The sequence below is a fragment of the Dermacentor albipictus genome, chromosome 2 (genome assembly GCF_038994185.2).
Source record: "Dermacentor albipictus isolate Rhodes 1998 colony chromosome 2, USDA_Dalb.pri_finalv2, whole genome shotgun sequence".
NCBI lineage: Eukaryota > Metazoa > Arthropoda > Arachnida > Ixodida > Ixodidae > Dermacentor > Dermacentor albipictus.
In genome coordinates this window covers 159,495,901-159,514,585 of record NC_091822.1, presented here as the reverse complement: position 1 = coordinate 159,514,585, position 18,685 = coordinate 159,495,901, and the positions used below count along the sequence as shown (strand labels likewise).

Genomic DNA, 18,685 nt, shown 5'->3' with positions numbered 1-18,685 from the left:
GGTTTCGCGTTTCAGTAGTTTCGTTACAGTGAACTGTAGTTTCGTTATCGCGTAGTAGTGCTGCGCTGGTTCTGCTGGCTCGCGAAACTCGCACAAGCTCCAATTAGCAGAGAATTGAACTTCCATGTGATGTCGTGGAATGCCTAAACGGTGTATGCCACTTGATCAAAAAGCAGCTGCAGCGGCGAATCCGCCGCTCTGTCTTCACTCGGTACCGCCGTCTGTCGGGCGCCGTTTTGCTCGCCTACGGTATAGTAAACTAGAATTAATTGAATATTATAGTTCACTATACTATATACCTACGGCAGCAAAGGGTAGTGATGGCGTATGCAACGTCACCACTCCCCCGGTTGGGTGACGGGTGATTTTAATTTCGAAAAAGTATTCGGACCCGTCAGATGCAATTTTCTCGTAAATATAAATGTTTCCTTGGCCTGAAGCAAGCATTGCGAGGTTTCTGGAATGGTATTTAAAAAGGCCACGTCGACACAGTATTTGCCTTTAGGGTCCCTTTAAAGCGACTGACTACTAGTCAGAATGCGATGTGAGACGTTGTTGTAAATGAAATGACCATGAATTATAGTGATAGAATCCAGCACGCTACTCGCGATTAATGTAGGAAATAAAATTTTAAATTGACAAAGGAAGTCTCACGGATTGATGGATGTTATGAGGGTCCCCTTTGAAACGGGGCGGTGTGTTGCGCCACCAGGCTTTTGCTATTATACTGCCTAATGTCCTACCTAGGTTAAATTAAGAAAAAAAAAAAACACTATGAACTCCCACAACCAAATTTTCTGATCTCCTATTGCGAACTGTGCTTTTGTACGTCTCCGTTTTTTGTCGTTTCCCTACTTTTCTTCCACCAATTCTCCAATCGCCTCTTACTAATCCCTATTTCGGACATGTTTATTTTTCCACTGCTCTCGCTGAACCCAAGGGCTTCAAGGAGGACAGTGGTGCCTAAATCGACCGCTGGGTAGACGTCTTCACATTCTAATATAACATGCTCCATAGTTTCCCTAGCTTTACCGCAGCAAGCACATGCTTCTTCCTTCTTATATCTGGCTTTATAGGTGTGTGTTCTCAGGCATCCCGATCTCGCTTCGAAAACTAATGAGCTTCCCTTTGAGTTATAATAAATTGTTTCTTTCCTGATTTCGTTTCTTCCTCTTAAGTAGTTACTGATGGTAGGTTTATTTTCCATTTCCGTCACCCGTGAGATTATTTCAGCCTCTCTGACTTTCCGCTTAACATTCTTTGTTGCTGTGTTGCCCACCCTACAGGACGTACTTGCTGGTAAGCTTCCTAGTTCTTTTCCTCCATTGTGAATCAGTGTTTTTCCTGTACAGATACCTCGACACTCTCCCAGCCCATTTGCTTTCTTCCATATTCGTCAGTCGTTATTCATAATCAATTTTACTGTGACCTTCCCTCGCATCAAAACTAGTCCAGCCCATATCACCCTGCACAGCTTCATTTGCAGTCTTCCCGTGAGCGCCCAATGCGAGGCGACCCACTGACCTTTGGTTCACATCGAGTCCTGATTGTAGCCCTGATTTAAAGCAAACAACCGCATTTCCAAAAGTAAGTCCTGGAACCATTACACCTTTCCACATACCTCGGAGCACCTCGCACCTATTGTATCCCCATAGCGCTCTGTGCTTCATTATGGCTGCATTTCTCTTCCCCTTTACTGTTATGGTTTTTCCTGTGTTTCCATATGTCTATTACCTTCGTTTATCCATATACCAAGGTATTTACATTCTGTTACCCGAGGTATTTCCTGGCCCTGTATCGCCACTGTCTGTTCACTGTTTTCATTGAATACCATCACACCTGATTTTCTTAAATCTCAAACCTAAATTGTTGCCTTCACGTCCACAGATATTAGCCAGACATTGCAAATCACTTTGCGTTGCTAGAATCCCCCTTTTCCTTGAGCGCAAATATGGGTTGTCTAATTTACCCCGCAGTGAAGTCTTCGTCCCATTCCGGACGGGCTGGGCCGAGTTAGTCGGGAAACCGGTCTTCCTCGTCCCCGTGCTTTACGGTAAGGTACTTCTCCATGAGCTTGGCAACCAGCTCGTCCCCGGAACAGGATGTGGTAGCCTCGTGCAGGTCTCTGGCGAGCGTGTGTCTCTGACTGGATCTGGTGCTGCCTTCGTTGAGATGTATTAGCGTGCCCCAGGACTTGCCGTTACGCATATGCCCGTCAATCGAGTCACAGACCTCGTCCCATTGCTGCTTACCGAGGGTCCGACAGTGATCTTCAATGACCTCGTTAAGCTCTGAGATCTTTTTCCTCAATCTTCGGTTAAACCTTTGTCCCTTCCATCGGAGAAGCAGCGCCTGGTTGGCCTCGATCAGATGGGCCAGCCTGCTGTCCATCTTCTCTACTTCCTGGTCGCTGACGATGTTCTTAGTATATGACTCGGCGTCACTCTTTGATTCGCTCGCACCAATCTTCCAGGTCTTTGGGGTCGGGTGCCCTGTCGTTGTTGCGACAGTGAATTCTCTGGATTTACTTCGGACGACTTTGAAGCGGGTCTCGAACACGTAATGGTCGCTACCAAAATTTATTGCAGAAATCAGAGCGAACGGTTTCGTTTTATTTACACAAGTTCGATTAGATTAGCTCTATTCTTGTTTCATTTGCTCATTCTATTGAAATTATAAGCTAGAGTCTATGAACTGTTTCCCATATACCTATTCACAATTTTGTTTGCATTATTTTGTCATTCTTTTTTTGATATTGTTAATTACGTTGAACTTAACGGTTACTGAGTATGCACCACTAACATATAGGCTCCACATCTACACCTAACTTAAGTGCATTTGTTGTCCGTTGTCCAACGGGCATGGTCTTGTCGAACATTGTCGTCGACCTCCCTTCAGCTGAAGAGCACAGTCACAGTGATGATTGTACGCCGTAAAGGCACAAGAGCCGGGCACACTGCTTTGTGAATTGCACATCCTCAGCCCCAGCTGTATAAGTGTTGGCGCCATCCCAGCCCGATGGCTCCGCGAACCCGGGCTGTACTTTCTAGGCCCCCCATAGCGGTTATGCTCTCGGGTGAGAACTTTCAGAGGCAGTTTCATTTTCGTGAGATGTCGCGAGACTCGATATTGGACACGCCTAAGTTTGCGGCCACACTCGTATACCTAAAGTTCCATCTCGCCATCGCCAACCAGCTTCTAGAAATGATCGGCGCGTGCGTTACATTGTGTCGGACGAACGCGCGAGATCAAATTGCGAATGCGCCAGTTCCTTTTACACCAAATACGCTGGGATGAAACGGGTAAATTCACGGCATTTCATAACCGCGTCTCAGAAGCTTAAGCTTCGCTTCACATAAACTCTATGGTGTGTGTAGGACTTGTACAGTTTTTTTTTTTTACAAAAGTTGCCAAAAATCGGTTTCACTTTCACGGAACTTACAAATCCTTAACTCGATCTGCAACAAACACATTGCGTAAACTGAATCTGTTAGAGCATCTATCTTAGGCGGACAAATATGCGTATATACGTGCTTACCGCTCACTCGAAAAATGTTCTTACGGACCTCGCCAAAACCTTACCCCCAAACTCTATACTTCACAGCGGTTCATAATACATCGATTTTGTCAGCTGCAGATGTCTCACTCGGCGCCCCTTACATAATTGTGTAATATATTTACTTTATTTCTAGGTTACAGATTTGTGAACTTGCTGCTTTTATTTTTTGTCTGATGATTCTCAACTACATTTGCGAAAATAAAATTATTGTTCTAAATAAAAAAAATTGCTACGTACAGTCGCTAGACCTGAACTATCAAAAATTACTACGTACAATAGTTAGATCTGAACTGTTTCCTTTCTAAGCAGTAGACCCCATCAAAATCAATAATATAGTTGTGTTCGAGGAAAACCATTTCTCAGTGGTGTTAACTGTATTCAGATTGGAGATCATTGTTTCCTCTTACCAGATACGAGTTCTGTACACACGCAAGCAAGGACGTATCAAACGTTTTATTACAACCATAGAAATCACCCATTCCTGTTTTCTGGCATGGCCTCCTAATTTAGTGCACACGCCACGCCAATGTGTGCAGCTGCTTCAAGAGTCCTTAATTTCGCGTTTCGCTGGCACATGTAGAGGTACGAGCAAACTTGACAAGTGGTTCGTTCATCATGCCGGCGAGCTCCGCGTTCCCTCGAAAACGGAGAAAGGACCAATGCGTCACTCTCCGTTTTGTTGTCCATCGGCCGTCCTGTTCCTTTCGTCGACCCTCTTTTTGATATCGCGAAGTCGCTTGAGCAGCGGTTCGTAATCTTTACCGTTTCCCATGATCCAAGAGAGTACATTCCCGGAATTGATCTGCGCTTCGACAGCGTCCTCGTACCTTGCGTAGTTCTCGGCGAAGTACTCGAGAACCTGCTTCGACAGAGCCGGCGGCATCGTAGGCGACGTTTCCCGCAGACAGTCTTCGAGCGTGCCGCACACCGCCACCCGGACCGTGTCGTGGCGCGCGCTCTCTTCAGCGTCGTCAGTCATCAAGGACTGTATGGATACGAGCAGGCTGGCGACGGTCAGCGCGGGACTCCAGCTCGGTCCGGGAGCCGTACATAGCAGGCTGAGGCAGATGGACTCGCCGTTGACGTGGCTGCTGAACGACGCGTTCTCCTCGTCGGTCATGAAGCGTGCGAGGGGCGGCACCATCGGGTAGTCGGGCGGGTACCTCAACTGCAGGTGGAAGAGGCCACCTTCCAGGGGCGTGCCCCAGGGACCCACGATGACGGCGTGGAGCGTGGTCATGTCGTTCTCCTCGGGCGCCACGTACACTCCCGGCGGAGGGTCGGCGTGGAGCTCCGCCAGCTCACGCTGCAACCTGTACAGGCACCACGGCGTCGGTTCTCCGCCCTTAGTGGCGTCCCAGAAACTTGGCAGCCAGCCGTCCATTTCAGCAGAACTTCCACGCCGACTGAGGACTCTTGAGCAGATGTCGATCATCCGAAGGATCTGAGGGCGGCCACGAATGATGATGATTAAACATGATACGCGTACCCACAATGGGAACAGCGCCTAGAATCAGCTGGTTGCATGGAACGTAATATTTATATGAATGAGACAAACAGATATAGATGGGTGTGTGCTTAGTTAACGTAGGTACGTGTGATCAGTGAAGAAAGAAGCGAAAGGAAAATGGGAACAAAGCGTGCGCATTCGGTGAAGTTTGGTGGGCTACGTAGAAGCAGGAATCTGATAGAAGTGAAGAAGGAGAAGTGAACGAATGGCAGGCAAATAAACATTTGGAATTTTTAATGTTATTCGGGATGAAAACACACATTCACACACCGAGAGGAAAACAGGGGAGGAGGTTGTCAACTGCCACCGACTAAGGGCACATTCACACCGGCGACTGACAGTGGTCGCGCGACCAAGTTGGTCGCAAAGCGACCAGTTGCAAATGGTCGCAAACGGTCGCCTTTCTTGAAAAGCGACCATTTTGGGCCAGTCGCTCTCTGCGCGATTTTTCAGTCGCGCGACCGTGGTCGCAAAACTGATAAACCAATCAGCGGCGCACCGGAAGTGATCTTTCGTGTGTCTACATCCGGCCTCCTCCGGCGTCGCGTTCAAATTCCGCGTAGATTCCGAGAGTTCTCGCTGAGAACGATAATCACCGGGATTGCGACTTGCGGGTCGCGCTCAGCCGGGCTTGCCGGTGTGAACATCCGTCGCCTTCGCTCGCATTTTGATTGCGAGTCGCAAATGGTCGCGCGACCTCCTCAAGTCGCCGGTGTGAATGAGCCCTAAGCGTGCGTGCTCTTTAGGAAGGTTTAGGAAGGTTTAGGAATACGAAAAGGAATTGGAAGATTAGGAGAAGGGGAGCAAAGAAGAAAGAAACAGCAAGATGACAAGCCACAAGGACGAAAGTAAAGCTAAACACCGGAATTCACTTACAGCGATGTTTCCTGCATCGTCCAAAAAATTCTCACGGAGTCCAACCGAATGCCCTGCTGTGCCTTTGCCTTTATTCTTTTGGCGCAGTTTTCAATTCGTAGTTATTGATTCATCCAACTATTATTGTTTTCATTCTAACATGCAATTTCGCCTTTCAACATCACTTACTTTGTAGCAGTCTTTCCCTACCCTTGCTTTCTCTCTTCTCTTGTAATCTTATTTTTGATTAGAACCTGGAATAACCTAACCATTTTGTGGCCGATTCCTCGTCGTGGTTATGGGCCTCATGGTCGCTGGGCAACAACAATAGAAAAAAAAAGAAAGAACAGAAATGAAATATTGCCTTATCACCGATTAACACCACTGATCTGTGATCAGTGATGCACACTCATGCATGGTTGCCGCGTATTTAGTTCAATGTAGACGACGCTAAGCGCAATTTCTCTGTTGTCGACCTTGTACATAGATTATGAGGTAATGTTTCCGCTTATGAGTATACCGGCACATATTATATAAGTTGCAATAACTACTATACAAAGCGCTTACAGCACGTACACTAGTTGCTGAGACTTAGCGAGCACAAATGCTAGAGGTGAATAATCGTGCTACATTATAATTTGGCACTAAAGGTCGTTTCAAAATGTTACACGGGCGTCATCGACATCATCGTGATGTTCTGACAAAGCAAACTTTGTTTACGTTGCGTAGCAGTAAGCCTAGGTATGATGACGTTGCTCTCAAAATAGAGACAATAGCTCTGTGCGCGAGTTTTCTGGTTGAGTTCGCGTGTGGTAGCAGTAGTGATCGCAGGACCAAAGGGGGAAACAAACCTGTGAGGACGTCACAACACGTGCAACTACTGTGATATCGAAATATCGAAATATTTGATATGATATAATATCGAAATAAGATATTGATATTGATATTGATATGATATCGATATATATATATATATATATAGTCATATCATAAGAAGCCAACAAACACGGACACCAAGGACAAGATAGGGGAAATTACTTGTGCTTAATAAATGAAATAAAGAAACGATAAGTTAATGGAAATTAAAGTGGATGAAAAAACAACTTGCCGCAGGTGGGAATCAAACCCACAACCTTGGCATTTCACGTGCGATGCTCTACCAATTGAGCTACCGCGGCGCCGTTTTCCCATCGACTTTCTTGAATATTTATGTGTCCTAGTGGAACCCTAGGGTTCGGTTCCCACCTGCGGTAAGTTGTTTTTGTATCCACTTTAATTTCCATTAACTTATCGTTTCTTTATTTCATTTATAAAGCACAAGTAATTTTCCCTATGTTGTCCTTCGTGTCAGTGTTTGTTGGCTTCTTATGATATGACTAATAAAATCGGACCCCTCGGTTTACGCCGACCCGGCGTGGTTTGCTCAGTGGCTATGGTGTCGGGCTGCTGAGCACGAGTTCGCGGCATCGAATCCCGGCCACGGCGGCCGCATGTCGATGGGGGCGAAATGCGAAAACACCCGTGTACTTAGATTTGCGTGCACGTTAAAGAACCCCAGGTGGTCAAAACTTCCGGAGTCCTCCACTACGGCGTGCCTCATAACCAGAAAGTGGTTTTGGCACGTAAAACCCCATAATTTAATTTTTTTTCGGTTAACCCCTTTCTTCTCATTTATATAAATAAATAAATAAATATATATATATATATATATATATATATATATATATATATATATATATATATATATATATATATATATATATATATATATATATATATATATATATATATATATATATCATCAATGGCGCAGGAAATGGGTGGTGGTCTGTGATTGTCTTCAGCACATAACAAAGTAGCGCGAAATAAACAAGGACGAAGGAAGGAGTGCACAGAGCTTCCTGCCGCGCGGTTCTGGACCTATCCCCCTTAGTGGGTCTCAGCCTTGACAGAGGTTTATTATCATCATCACTATGTCCGTCCTGTGCACGTACCTTTCTTGGTCATTGCATCATCCTAGCTGCGTTGTCATGTGTTTAGAAAAAGTTCATTTCGACAAGAGACGATACGAACACTGAGTCACAATCACGGCACAATTCCACCAGGACGATAACTTATAAAAAACAAAGCATTGTATATACGGCACACTTTCAAAGTAGTGTCTGAGTCCGCACTCGCCAACATATAAACGCATAGATCCATGGAAAGGCGCAGTCACACATAAATAATTGTCACATGTATAAAATGATGTTCCATATATACAGTGTACACAATGGTTATGTATAATGACAATAAGACAGGAAACTTTCACAAAATTTTGGAGTGATGTGCGCGAGAAGAGATCCCAGGGTATACGTCCAGCAGTGTTATGGAGCCGATCCTTACAGCAGGTCAACGAGTTACCACATTGTATGACCTACATAGTTTCTCACAGTGCCTACGTGGATTATTTTACAATATCTTTTTTTTAAATCTTAGCAGTCTGCAAAAACGTTTAAGTTCCTTAATTTAGTTGTACACCTAGCACCATCCCCTTATCTAATTAACGCAAGAAAACAAAAAACATGCACCCTCTATAACTAATACAAAATAAAGTAAAGGTCAGGCAGCCACTACCGGCATCAACCGCCGATCAGTTACCGTTTTTGCGTTATGTCGTATGAAGCGCTGTTTCCCTATTGATTTGCCTATTTTGTAGGTATTCGTCGGACGAAGAAATTCACTGACGCTAACAATACCCCTTAATGCGAAATTTTAGTGCAACTATATACGTATTTTCATTTCGCAGTATATTCAGGCAACAAATTTGAGACCAAAATCACCGCACCGAATGGCAGTGGGCCAGTGCCTTCAGCGCCTTCAAAGATGGAGGGGCAGTATGCAAACGTTGCATGATGGGTAGCGTCGGAGCCACGTGCTGAAGAAAACGAAGAAATCACACTGGCGGCAGCAGCGGCAAGGAACGTGCATTTTTAAGAAGTTTCTCTGCTGATTACAGATACGATGCTTTGGCCAGGCCTGTGCCAAGGCACTGCTGCGCTCCTTGGGTGGAAAGAGGACTACGCGCTTTGAAGACGCCGCAGAATACACACGAGAACACCGGTTCACGGCGGTAGTCGTAGACGTTAGCTCCCGGCTTACGCACGCGTGTAGTGTCGCAACAGAATACCCCGAAACAGCAGAAGAGGTAGCAATTGCGCTTGCGCTTACCGACCCCCTCTGCGAGGTAGTTTTTAGCGACTCACAATCCGCAGTTCGCAACTACGCGCGGGGGCGCATTTCCTCTGAAGCTCTCCAGATTCTAAGGAAAGCTGGTCGACAGGACTTCGATAACACCGCCATCATATAGTTTCCAGCGCACGTCGCCACCCCCACCAATGAGGGCCTCATTAACTTGAACGAGGTAGCACACCGCTCTGCGCGAGAACTGACCCACCGCGCAGAATCGGAGACCGCCTCTTCGAGTTCGGAACTGCTGGCTCAAAACACGCGAGAACGCCTGGTCAGGTACAATGACATCACCAAGCACTACCAGCTAGGCAGGTGGTTGATGCCCCACCTCACCCCATGCTGAAACGTCGCCAGGCAGTCATCTGGCGACAATTGCAAACACAAACCTTCCCCAGTCCGGTGCGATTGCAGCACATTTTTCCCGCGCAATACCCGACTGCTCTTTGCAAATTATGTCAGGAAACTAGAGCGACGCTGTCACACATGTTGTGGGAATGTCGGGTTACATCAGCTACAATGGCAGTATCTCCGGAGGCTCTTGCGTCGAAGTGGGCCGCCGCTCTGCGCAGCTCCAACCTCAAGACACAAGAGTGGGCTGTCTAGCAAGCCCGAGAGGCGGCGACGAGGCAAGGCCTCGAAGTCCCCTCATGGGAGACCTGAGCCCGGGTCGTCAAATTTGCCGGATTCAGAATAAAGTTGTTTCCATCCATCCATCCATGCTTTGGCCGACCTAGGCAGCCCGGAGCGTTTGATTGCCATCGTCTACGTCAACGTGCGTTGGTCGCTGGGAAGCGGAATTTTCGTCCTGCATCGCCACCACCAGCCGACACGCCCCCAGTGGGACCAATCTATAAAGGATACACTGCGACCTGCAACTGTCACACTGGCGGCAGCAGCGGCAAGGGACGTGCATTTTTAAGAAGTTTCTCTGCTTATTACAGGTTAGTAACTAATTCGTTTTATTACAGTCTCTCGCACAGTGTTACTGCTGCTCCTACTGCTGCTGCCAAGGTGCTGTCATGCCATTAGAAAAAGAGTGTTCGCTGTGTGGCGTGCAATTCAATGAATCAGATTTCAAAATAGATGGTACTGGCTGTGGATATACGCATCACACGGGAAAGTGTGCAGGGATTTCTAATGCTACAAGTAAAGCAAAAGGGGAGCAGTAGCGTAGTGCGTGGGGCTGTGCAACTTGCAGACGTTCAAAGTGTCGTGCTCCACCACCCGACAAATCTGGTAATGACTCAGATGCGCAGAGCGTTCGAACAATGTTGGTATCCATAAATGAAAAACTGGAATACCTTCTGCCCTAAAAAAGACGGTTGAAAGTGTTGAAGACACGGTACAGTTCATGAGTGAACAGTACGACGAGCCCTTAACAATAATAGAAAAGCATGAACGTGAAGTAAAGAACTAAAGCACAGAATAGAAAGGGCTGAGGTCAAGGATGGTGAAATGATGCGACTGAAAACGGAAGTGGACGATTTGGAACGGAGGAATCGAAAGCTTAACCTTGAATTTCATGGAATCAAGCCGGTGCAGAATGAATACTTGCTCCTTGAAATAAATAAGCTGACTGTGCTAAACAACTTGCCGAAGGCTTCTGGAAAATGATTTAGTGGCCACCCATCATCTGCCTTCAAATGCAGATAAGACACCGGTATAATCTGTCGTTTTTCCAACCAGGCTATCAGGGGTAAATGGTGGACAAGCAGGAAAAAACTGTCTAGTGAAAATTACAGTGCTTTATTGTCAGAGAACTTTACTAAAAGGTCACGCGCCTTGTTTTCGAAACTAAGCTCTGGGCCAAAACTAACAAATACAACTATGTATGGGAAACAACAGCAAGGTTATCGTGCGGAAAACAGACTGGGCAAACGCAGTAGTCGTTTCTAATTCTAGCGACCGCGAAAACCTGAGTGATACAATCTGCTGAACTGAAACACTACTATGGCAAATGTACCCAGTACGCGTTATGTACTACCGCAAACTTTTACTAGTAATTTAGAACGAACATTTCTGTAGTCTTTCAAATGTTTTCACCTAAACATCCAGTCTTTTGCTAAAAAGGAATATGACATACAACTTTTTATTGAAACCCGCCGTGGTTGCTCAGTGGCTATGGTGTTTGGCCGCTGAGCACGAGGTCGCGGGATCGAATCCCGGCCACGGCGGCCGCATTTCGACGGGGGCGAAATGCGAAAACACCCGTGTGCTTAGATTTAGGTGCACGTTAAAGAACCCCAGGTGGTCAAAATTTCCGGAGTCCTCCACTGTGGCGTGCCTCATAATCAGAAAGTGGTTTTGGCACGTAAAACCCCAAATATTATTATTATTAACTTTTTATTGAACAAACGAAAGAATCATTTGACGTTATTATGCTGACGGAAACTTGGTGTACTGATGACGTGAATATTTGCTGGCTTCCATTATATAATACTTTCTATCTGAATCGACCAGCAGGTCCTGGGGGTTGTGTGTGCATTTTAACTAGAAAACAATTAGAGTGTGAACTATTGAATGAGCTTTCTATGGTAACTCTGGACTATGAGTTACTGACTGTAAAACTTCATAACACAGTGTTTTCTGTTTGTTATCGCCCTCCAAGTGGTTCTGTTACACATTTTCATTAATGCTTGGATACTGTTGTAGCGTTCATTAATGACAGCAACCCTATTGAAAAATATGTATGAGAATTTCACGAGAACTTCTGTACGCTATTATTGCTCTGTAGACTCAACGACGTCGTACATCCCATGTGTACGAGTGGACATCGTCACTGAACGAGATCGTTCTCGTGTGGGTATATTAAACGAGATTATTCTCACGTAGCTATGCTTGACGAGATAGCTCTCGCACGGCGATGCTCAACGATATCGTTCTCGTTTGTGTATGCTACATGAAAATGTTCTCATTCAGGTATGCAAATTGACACTATTCTTGTTTAGCTGCATTATACAAGTGTTCTCCTTTGTGTTGAATTTCTTTTGTTCATGCAATATTTTTGGTGAAGTTCCACACAGTAACATCTTCTGCCAACATTACAGCGATTAATTTCGATCACGTGAGTCGGCCGATGTGCCAGCTCAGAGACAAAGAGGACACATTTTAGGGCCCACAATTAACACGAACCATCTTTATTTTGCATCCCGAAGCATGGTGGCAAGGTGCTTGTTCAGGTCCTTCAGCCTCCTTGCCTCTGTGCCCACAGTGCTCGATGTCTTTGAAACAAAGTGCTCGTATGCATCTGCACAAAAATGTAAACAAAGCAGCCGGCCCTGTTAGATTACAACAAGCCATTGGAACTGACATGCACAATAGGTAGCTCCACTGCATAACTAATTGGGCTGGTTCTTGCATGGTATTGTGTGTAAAGTGTGAACATCTCACAGAGAAACAGGAAAAAGAGAACACGGAGGCTTATGAGTTTTCTACCTACGTAAATTGATATTTCAAGATTAACCACAGCAGTTGAAAGCAAGTGCTCGTCCTCGCATTGTCTTGTTCTCGTCTCTGTCAAATGTTCGTGTTCCACAAACAATAGAAATGGCTGCAGAATTTCAATACAAGACCAGAGAAATAGTCCAATACTTTTCCACGAGTGAAATGAGACATAATTTTTGGTGGAGACATCAACATTAACATAATGAAAAATGATTCGCCAATAATCAGGCTTAAAATGCTATCAATATGCGGTGCATGCTGGTATAATATCAAACTGCCTACCAGAGTGGCCAAGAATACGTAATCTCTAATCGACGTATTCATTACAAATATAAATACAGATTCAGTTAAAGCTGGCGTATTCGTGTCGGATTTGAGCGACCATATGCCAATATTTCTATGGTACAAGGGTCATCTACAGAATAGGGAATCACAGTCGACGCACCTTATTCGACCAATAACTGAACAAAATCTTTTTATGTTTCGTACCAATACCCTGCGAACAGCCTGGAATACTGTATTTGAATCAAAAGATGCAAATGACGCTTATAAAGATTTTTTTATCCTCTTAAAACCAATATACGACGCTTATTTTCCGTTGAAGCGCGTAAATAAAGTTAATAAAAGTGGGAAAGTTATCATGTACGCTGACGACACCAGCATATTGATAGGTGGTAAAGGTATTGATGATCTTGTCGACGACGCTAATTTCACGTTAGCAAAGTTAGATGAATGGACACGTGGAAATAGCCTCCTGATTAATGAGAATAAAACAAAAGCTGCCATATTTCGAGCTAAAACAAACATATATCAATCAGCAAACTTATCTATTTAAATGCAACACCTATTGAGATTACTTCGAGTATTAAAACATTAGGTGTCACTTGTCATGCACATATGTCATGGGGTGCTCATGTGGATAGCCACCCGCCGCGGTTGCTTAGTGGCTAAGGTGTTGGGCTGCTAAGCACGAGGTCGCGGGATCGAATCCCGGCCACGGCGGCCGCATTTCAATGGGGGCGAAAACACCCGTGTACTTTGATTTAGGTGCACGTTAAAGAACCCCAGGTAGTCCAAATTTCCGGAGTCCCCCACTACGGTGTGCCTCATAATCAGAAAGTGGTTTTGGCACGTAAAACCCCATAATTTACTTTTTTTTAATGGTGGATAGCTTGGCAATTAAACTTGCGCAAGTAATAGGTTTAACATATAGAATTCGCCATATACTTCTACCGAAAATTATGTTAATCTATAGTTCATTGTTTTCCAGCAGAATAAACTACTGTCATTTAATATGGTCTGACACAACACAGGGAAAGTTAAACAGACTTCATAGGTTACAGAAAAAGTTCCTTAGAATTGTTGAGGGCTTGCCCTATTACTCTCACATACAGCACCTTTTTGACAAGTACAACTTAATCCCAGTTACCAAATTGTTCGACTACATCTTAGGCAAAGCATTGAAAAACTAAAAAGTAAATAATAGCTTCTTTTTACAACGTTTAGCTAACATACAGGAAAACCCTTCTACCCGCCTGACACGTAACGCTTTGCCCTGGAAAGTGAGAACTTATAAAACAACGTATGGTCTACAGACACTACAGAACAAATTACCCAGGTTACTTAATAGATTTAATAATGAACACGTTAAACTTGAAGATATAACATTCAGAGAATTCCGACAGCACTTTAACAAATTCTAGGCCGTTAACTTTCTAACTTTTTGTTTCTGCAAACCAAGTTTTTCTTTACCCCGTTATCTCTAACAATGTACATGGTGAGAGAATGGTTCCGTCTTCCCTTCATTCAATTTACAATGTGTGCTTTATCTGTTTCGTTTCTCTTTACCATCGTTGTATAAGTATTACTGTTATTAAAGCGAAAGCTTTACTGGCCGCGAACTTGCGATTTCGCCGTGGCCGTGCTCTGAAGGGGCACATGACGTCACACGCGTTCCTCGTCGTTGCGTTCGCCTCCGCTAGCTTCGTCAGCTGCGTCGCATGCCTGATAACATGTTGGAGGATTGAAAAGGAGACTTTGCGTGCGCCGCAACCACAGTTGAGGCGGCACTGTGGACAGCGACAATCCTGATAAGGAGGAGGAGGCCTGGAATCGACATCGGAACGAGATGAAGAGGAAAGGAATCGCCCAGGAAACAGACGAACATCGCACCGAACGACTGGCTAAACGCCGCAACATAGCTAGACAACCAGACTAACCTGGACTTGCAATCAAGATTACCCAGGCTAACCATGCTATGCCTTAGCTTTCGCAACGTATATCCTCGCATAACCGAGCTAAGCCACTGCCAATTTTTTTTTTCTTGCGGATAAGTGAAACTGCATTTATGTTGTTTGTAATAAAAGAACACAATCAACTCCTCCGTAGTTGATTGTGTTCTTTTGTTACATGAGTGAACTTGTAATTTGTATATCCATCTTGCCTTATTTCATCACAATTTTGCGTACGTTATATTGTATGCTCGGGAAGTGCAATTTCAAACGTGACCATGTATAATATGCGTTTTTCTTGTCGTTATGTAACTGCCCCGTGTATAGGGGGCCTACGGCTCTGTCAAGCTGTCACTGATGGCAGCTTTTACTGCAGGTCTCCAGTGTCGTGTATTCTTATGGGACACAAATAAAGGCATTATTATATAATTACACTATTATTATTAAAAGCACGAGCAGTGCCACGAGCGCATTCGTGCGGTTACGTGAAGGGATGCCGACGTCCAACCTAGGAACGGGCGTGTGAGGCCTGCGCTCTAAAGGATATCACAATTCGGTCAATGGCTCCGACTTGTACGCCTGCTGAAGTACTGAAACGCCAAACAGACGACACAAGAAGATACACGGACGAGTGCTTACTAACAACTGTTTCTTTCAATAAAGCCTCAGTTGTTAGTAAGCACTCGTCCTTGTCTCTTCTTGTGTCGTCTGTTTGGCGGCTTAGTACTTCAGTAACATGCACCAACTGGCCCATCAAAAAGTTCAGCTAGTAAGTCTAAATCGGGCCATTTTCATTACGTCCCCGCAATGCTGCACGTGCTTCACCCAGAGCTCTATCTGAGTGGGCTGTGCGGTGGTTGTGCAGCGGGTCCGTCGGACCAATGGCACATCATGTGGGACTGTGCCAGGTTCCCGACGGCAGCTACCTCCAGGACTTACCCGCCAGAACTTCAAAGTGCGCTGCAGTCTACAGACAAGGACTCACAACTATGGGCCGTCCAGCAGGCCCGGGGTGCGCTCGAAAAGCACAAGCCTCGTGACCCACTACAAACAGGCCCAACGGGGCTAGTGCAGAGTAGAGTATAACCCCGGGTCGACGCTTGGCCAGCGTCACGACTCGTTAAATCGTCGTTTGCCGGCACTTTATTAAAGTTATTCCTATCCTATCCTATGTATTATACATGATTCTCCATTAAACCACTAATGTGTGTAGGGCTTTGGCAATATCTCAGTACACATTGTAACAAATCCACTTAAGATTTATATTCATATATCAAACCTATCCACTTAGGTGTTCTTAAGGATGGAGGTTACGGAATTTCGATGCGTATTATTGGTGCAGAGTTACGAATTTGTAAAGACTGTGCTTCTATTTTTTTTCAAGCTCACAAATTTTCAGCCTTGTGTGTACATGATTCCAAGCCATAAATAAAGATACTGCTTGTATAAGTCAGTAGTCCTTATCTTTCTCTCTCAAATGCAACACATATGATTGAAATTAGAACATCGGCTATCAGAGCAAAACGTCTCTGCGTTTTACATCTATTTAATTAGGCTCCTACGAACATTTAATAAGGAAAAAAATAACGAACCTATAGACCTTTTCTAATGAGCTGTAGCAGTTCTCTAGGGAACATACAAGAACGAGTTCTGGAATTTCTTATTATTTTCATTATTTAAAGTTAGTGCCAGCTTCCCCAGGTTGTCCTGATGTGAAATAATTCAGCCCAGCACCTTTGTGGTAATAGTTCGCCAACAGGAACAGAATCTGCAATACCGGTTACCACTTATGATCATTTAAGTACCTTTTCTCATATCAGTTAGCTTTAAAAGGTAATTACAAGTGATGTTTCGTTGCTAGCAATTAAGCTTGTAGAAAAAAGCATTGCGCTAATTTAGTCAGGGACCTCTCACCGGAACACGATTGTCAGAACGTCAGAAGGCGGCCCCACTTGCTGAAGACATGGATTAATTGCAGTGTAGGAAGATTCGCAGCAATTATCGGTTCGCACGCCAACGCGAGCAGGTGCACGATCGAGCCGGTGCTCAGCTGCTGAACGCTGTTATACATAGCCATTGGGCCACGGCGACTGAACCATTCCTAGCTTTTTTTTTATAAAAAGGAATTGAAAAGGACCTACGACTCCTTTGGACATCAACTTATTTCTTTCATATCAGTCTACAAGTCCTTAATTTTACTTTGATAGTATCTTCTAACTACCCAAAAACAAGGGCGACGACAATAATGGCTACAATATTAGTGCTAATTACTATAGCGCCGCTCGCTCCCGGCAACTTTTGCCGGTGTCAGGCGTCACTGCAAACCTTCAGATGTTGTGCACTGGACGAGGTGAAATGCACGCACACCATCGTCAGATTAAAAAATATCTATACACAAGGAGTCAAAATATAGAAGGGTTCTAAGCTTTATCGTTGCTTTACAAAGTCTTCTTTATTCCAATTACGGGAAAAACCGCTTTCCTATGTAACGGCAGCGGCCCAATTTATGTTTTTTATCTAGGTAATGTCCGCAACAGTTCAAGAGCCCTTCATCTTGAGTTTAGACGGCGCGTGGGCAGGTGCAGAGCCGACGCTGTGTTCGTGCACTCGAGTAATGAAGTACCATTGTCTCATTCCTTGTTTTGTTGCCCGTTGGCCGTCACGTTCTTTTCGTCGATCCTCTTCTTGATGTCGCGAAGTCGCTTTAGCAGTGGTTCGTAACTGCCGTACACGACACCAAAAATCCACGAGAGCACCCCCCAGGAATTAATTTGCGCCTGGACCGCGTCCTCGTACTTTGCGTAGTTGTCGGAGAAGTACTTGAGGACCTTCTGCGTGAGAGCTGGGGGCATGGGAGGCTCGGATGTTTCTTGTAGACAGAGTTCGAGCGTGTCGCATACGGCTACCCTAATCGCGTTGTGGCGCATGAACTCCATAGCGCCGTCTGCCAGGAAGGACTGTATGGAGACGAGCAGGCTGCCGATGCTCAGGGCGGAACTCCAACTCGGTCCATTAGGAGCCGTGCCTAGTAGGCTGAGGCAGATGTGCTCACCGTAGATGTGCGAGTTGAAGGATACTTTCCCAGCGCCCGTCAGGAAACGCACACGAGGCGGCCGCATCGGGTAATCGGGCCGGCACTTCAACTGCAAGCGGAAGAGGCCACCTTCGAGGGGCGTGCCCCAGGGGCCCACGACGATGGCGTGCAGCAAGCTCATGTCGCTCTCTTCCGGGACGATGAAAACTCCCGGCGGGGGGTCGGCGTGGAACTCCACCAGGTCCCGCTGCACCCTCTGCAGGCACTGCAGCGTCGGCTGCTCGTTCTTAACGGTGTCCCAGTAAATTTGCATTGGTCGGGCCATTTTTGTCAAGATTTCGTGATGACGAGGACCCGTGAGCAGATGTCGATGACCCGAAGGTCCTCAACGGGACTGGTGAATGATAATGATGCTTTCTAAACACATCTATGCTACGTACCCACTACAGGAAATGAGCCTTGAACTGTCGTCGGCACGAAACATTATTAATACCTATAGGAATGAAACAAAGAGATGAAGAAACCCTCTTTGGAGAGAAAATATTCTATTTTTTTAAAATATTGGACAGCAACGGATTATTCACTGCAAATCATAGCAAGAAGGAAATCTACAACGTAACCGTCGAAAGGTAACGACTACGTGGTCACATATTAGACATCAAAATTACAGGATAGTTAAATGCCATCTACTTCGCGGTCCTAGGTTACTTGCGGACAGAAATTACGAAGTCGACTTTCAGTCCTGGTCAGCGCTCAAGACCAGTTCCACTGAATATTTGGGTCACCACGCCGTTGGCAAGTTCCTCGCCGGCAATGGTTTG

At 45.3% G+C, this 18,685-nt stretch overlaps 1 protein-coding gene and 1 non-coding gene across 2 annotated transcripts; both read right to left on the bottom strand.

Moving 5' to 3' along the window:
• Positions 1-7,029: 7,029 nt before the first annotated feature.
• On the bottom strand, positions 7,030-7,102 carry TRNAS-UGA (transfer RNA serine (anticodon UGA)). The gene has a single exon. It is a non-coding gene; the product is annotated as a tRNA-Ser (tRNA).
• Positions 7,103-17,460: 10,358 nt separating this feature from the next.
• Positions 17,461-18,189, bottom strand: LOC135897454 (ubiquitin-conjugating enzyme E2 Z-like). Its single transcript, XM_065426065.2, has one exon. The coding sequence runs from the start codon at positions 18,187-18,189 to the stop codon at positions 17,461-17,463; it is 729 nt and encodes a 242-aa protein (XP_065282137.1).
• Positions 18,190-18,685: the final 496 nt, after the last annotated feature.

Coding starts and splice junctions, on each gene's coding strand:
- LOC135897454 (XM_065426065.2), bottom strand. CDS start 18,189: ATGGCCCGACCAATGCAAATTTACTGGGACACCGTTAAGAACGAGCAG.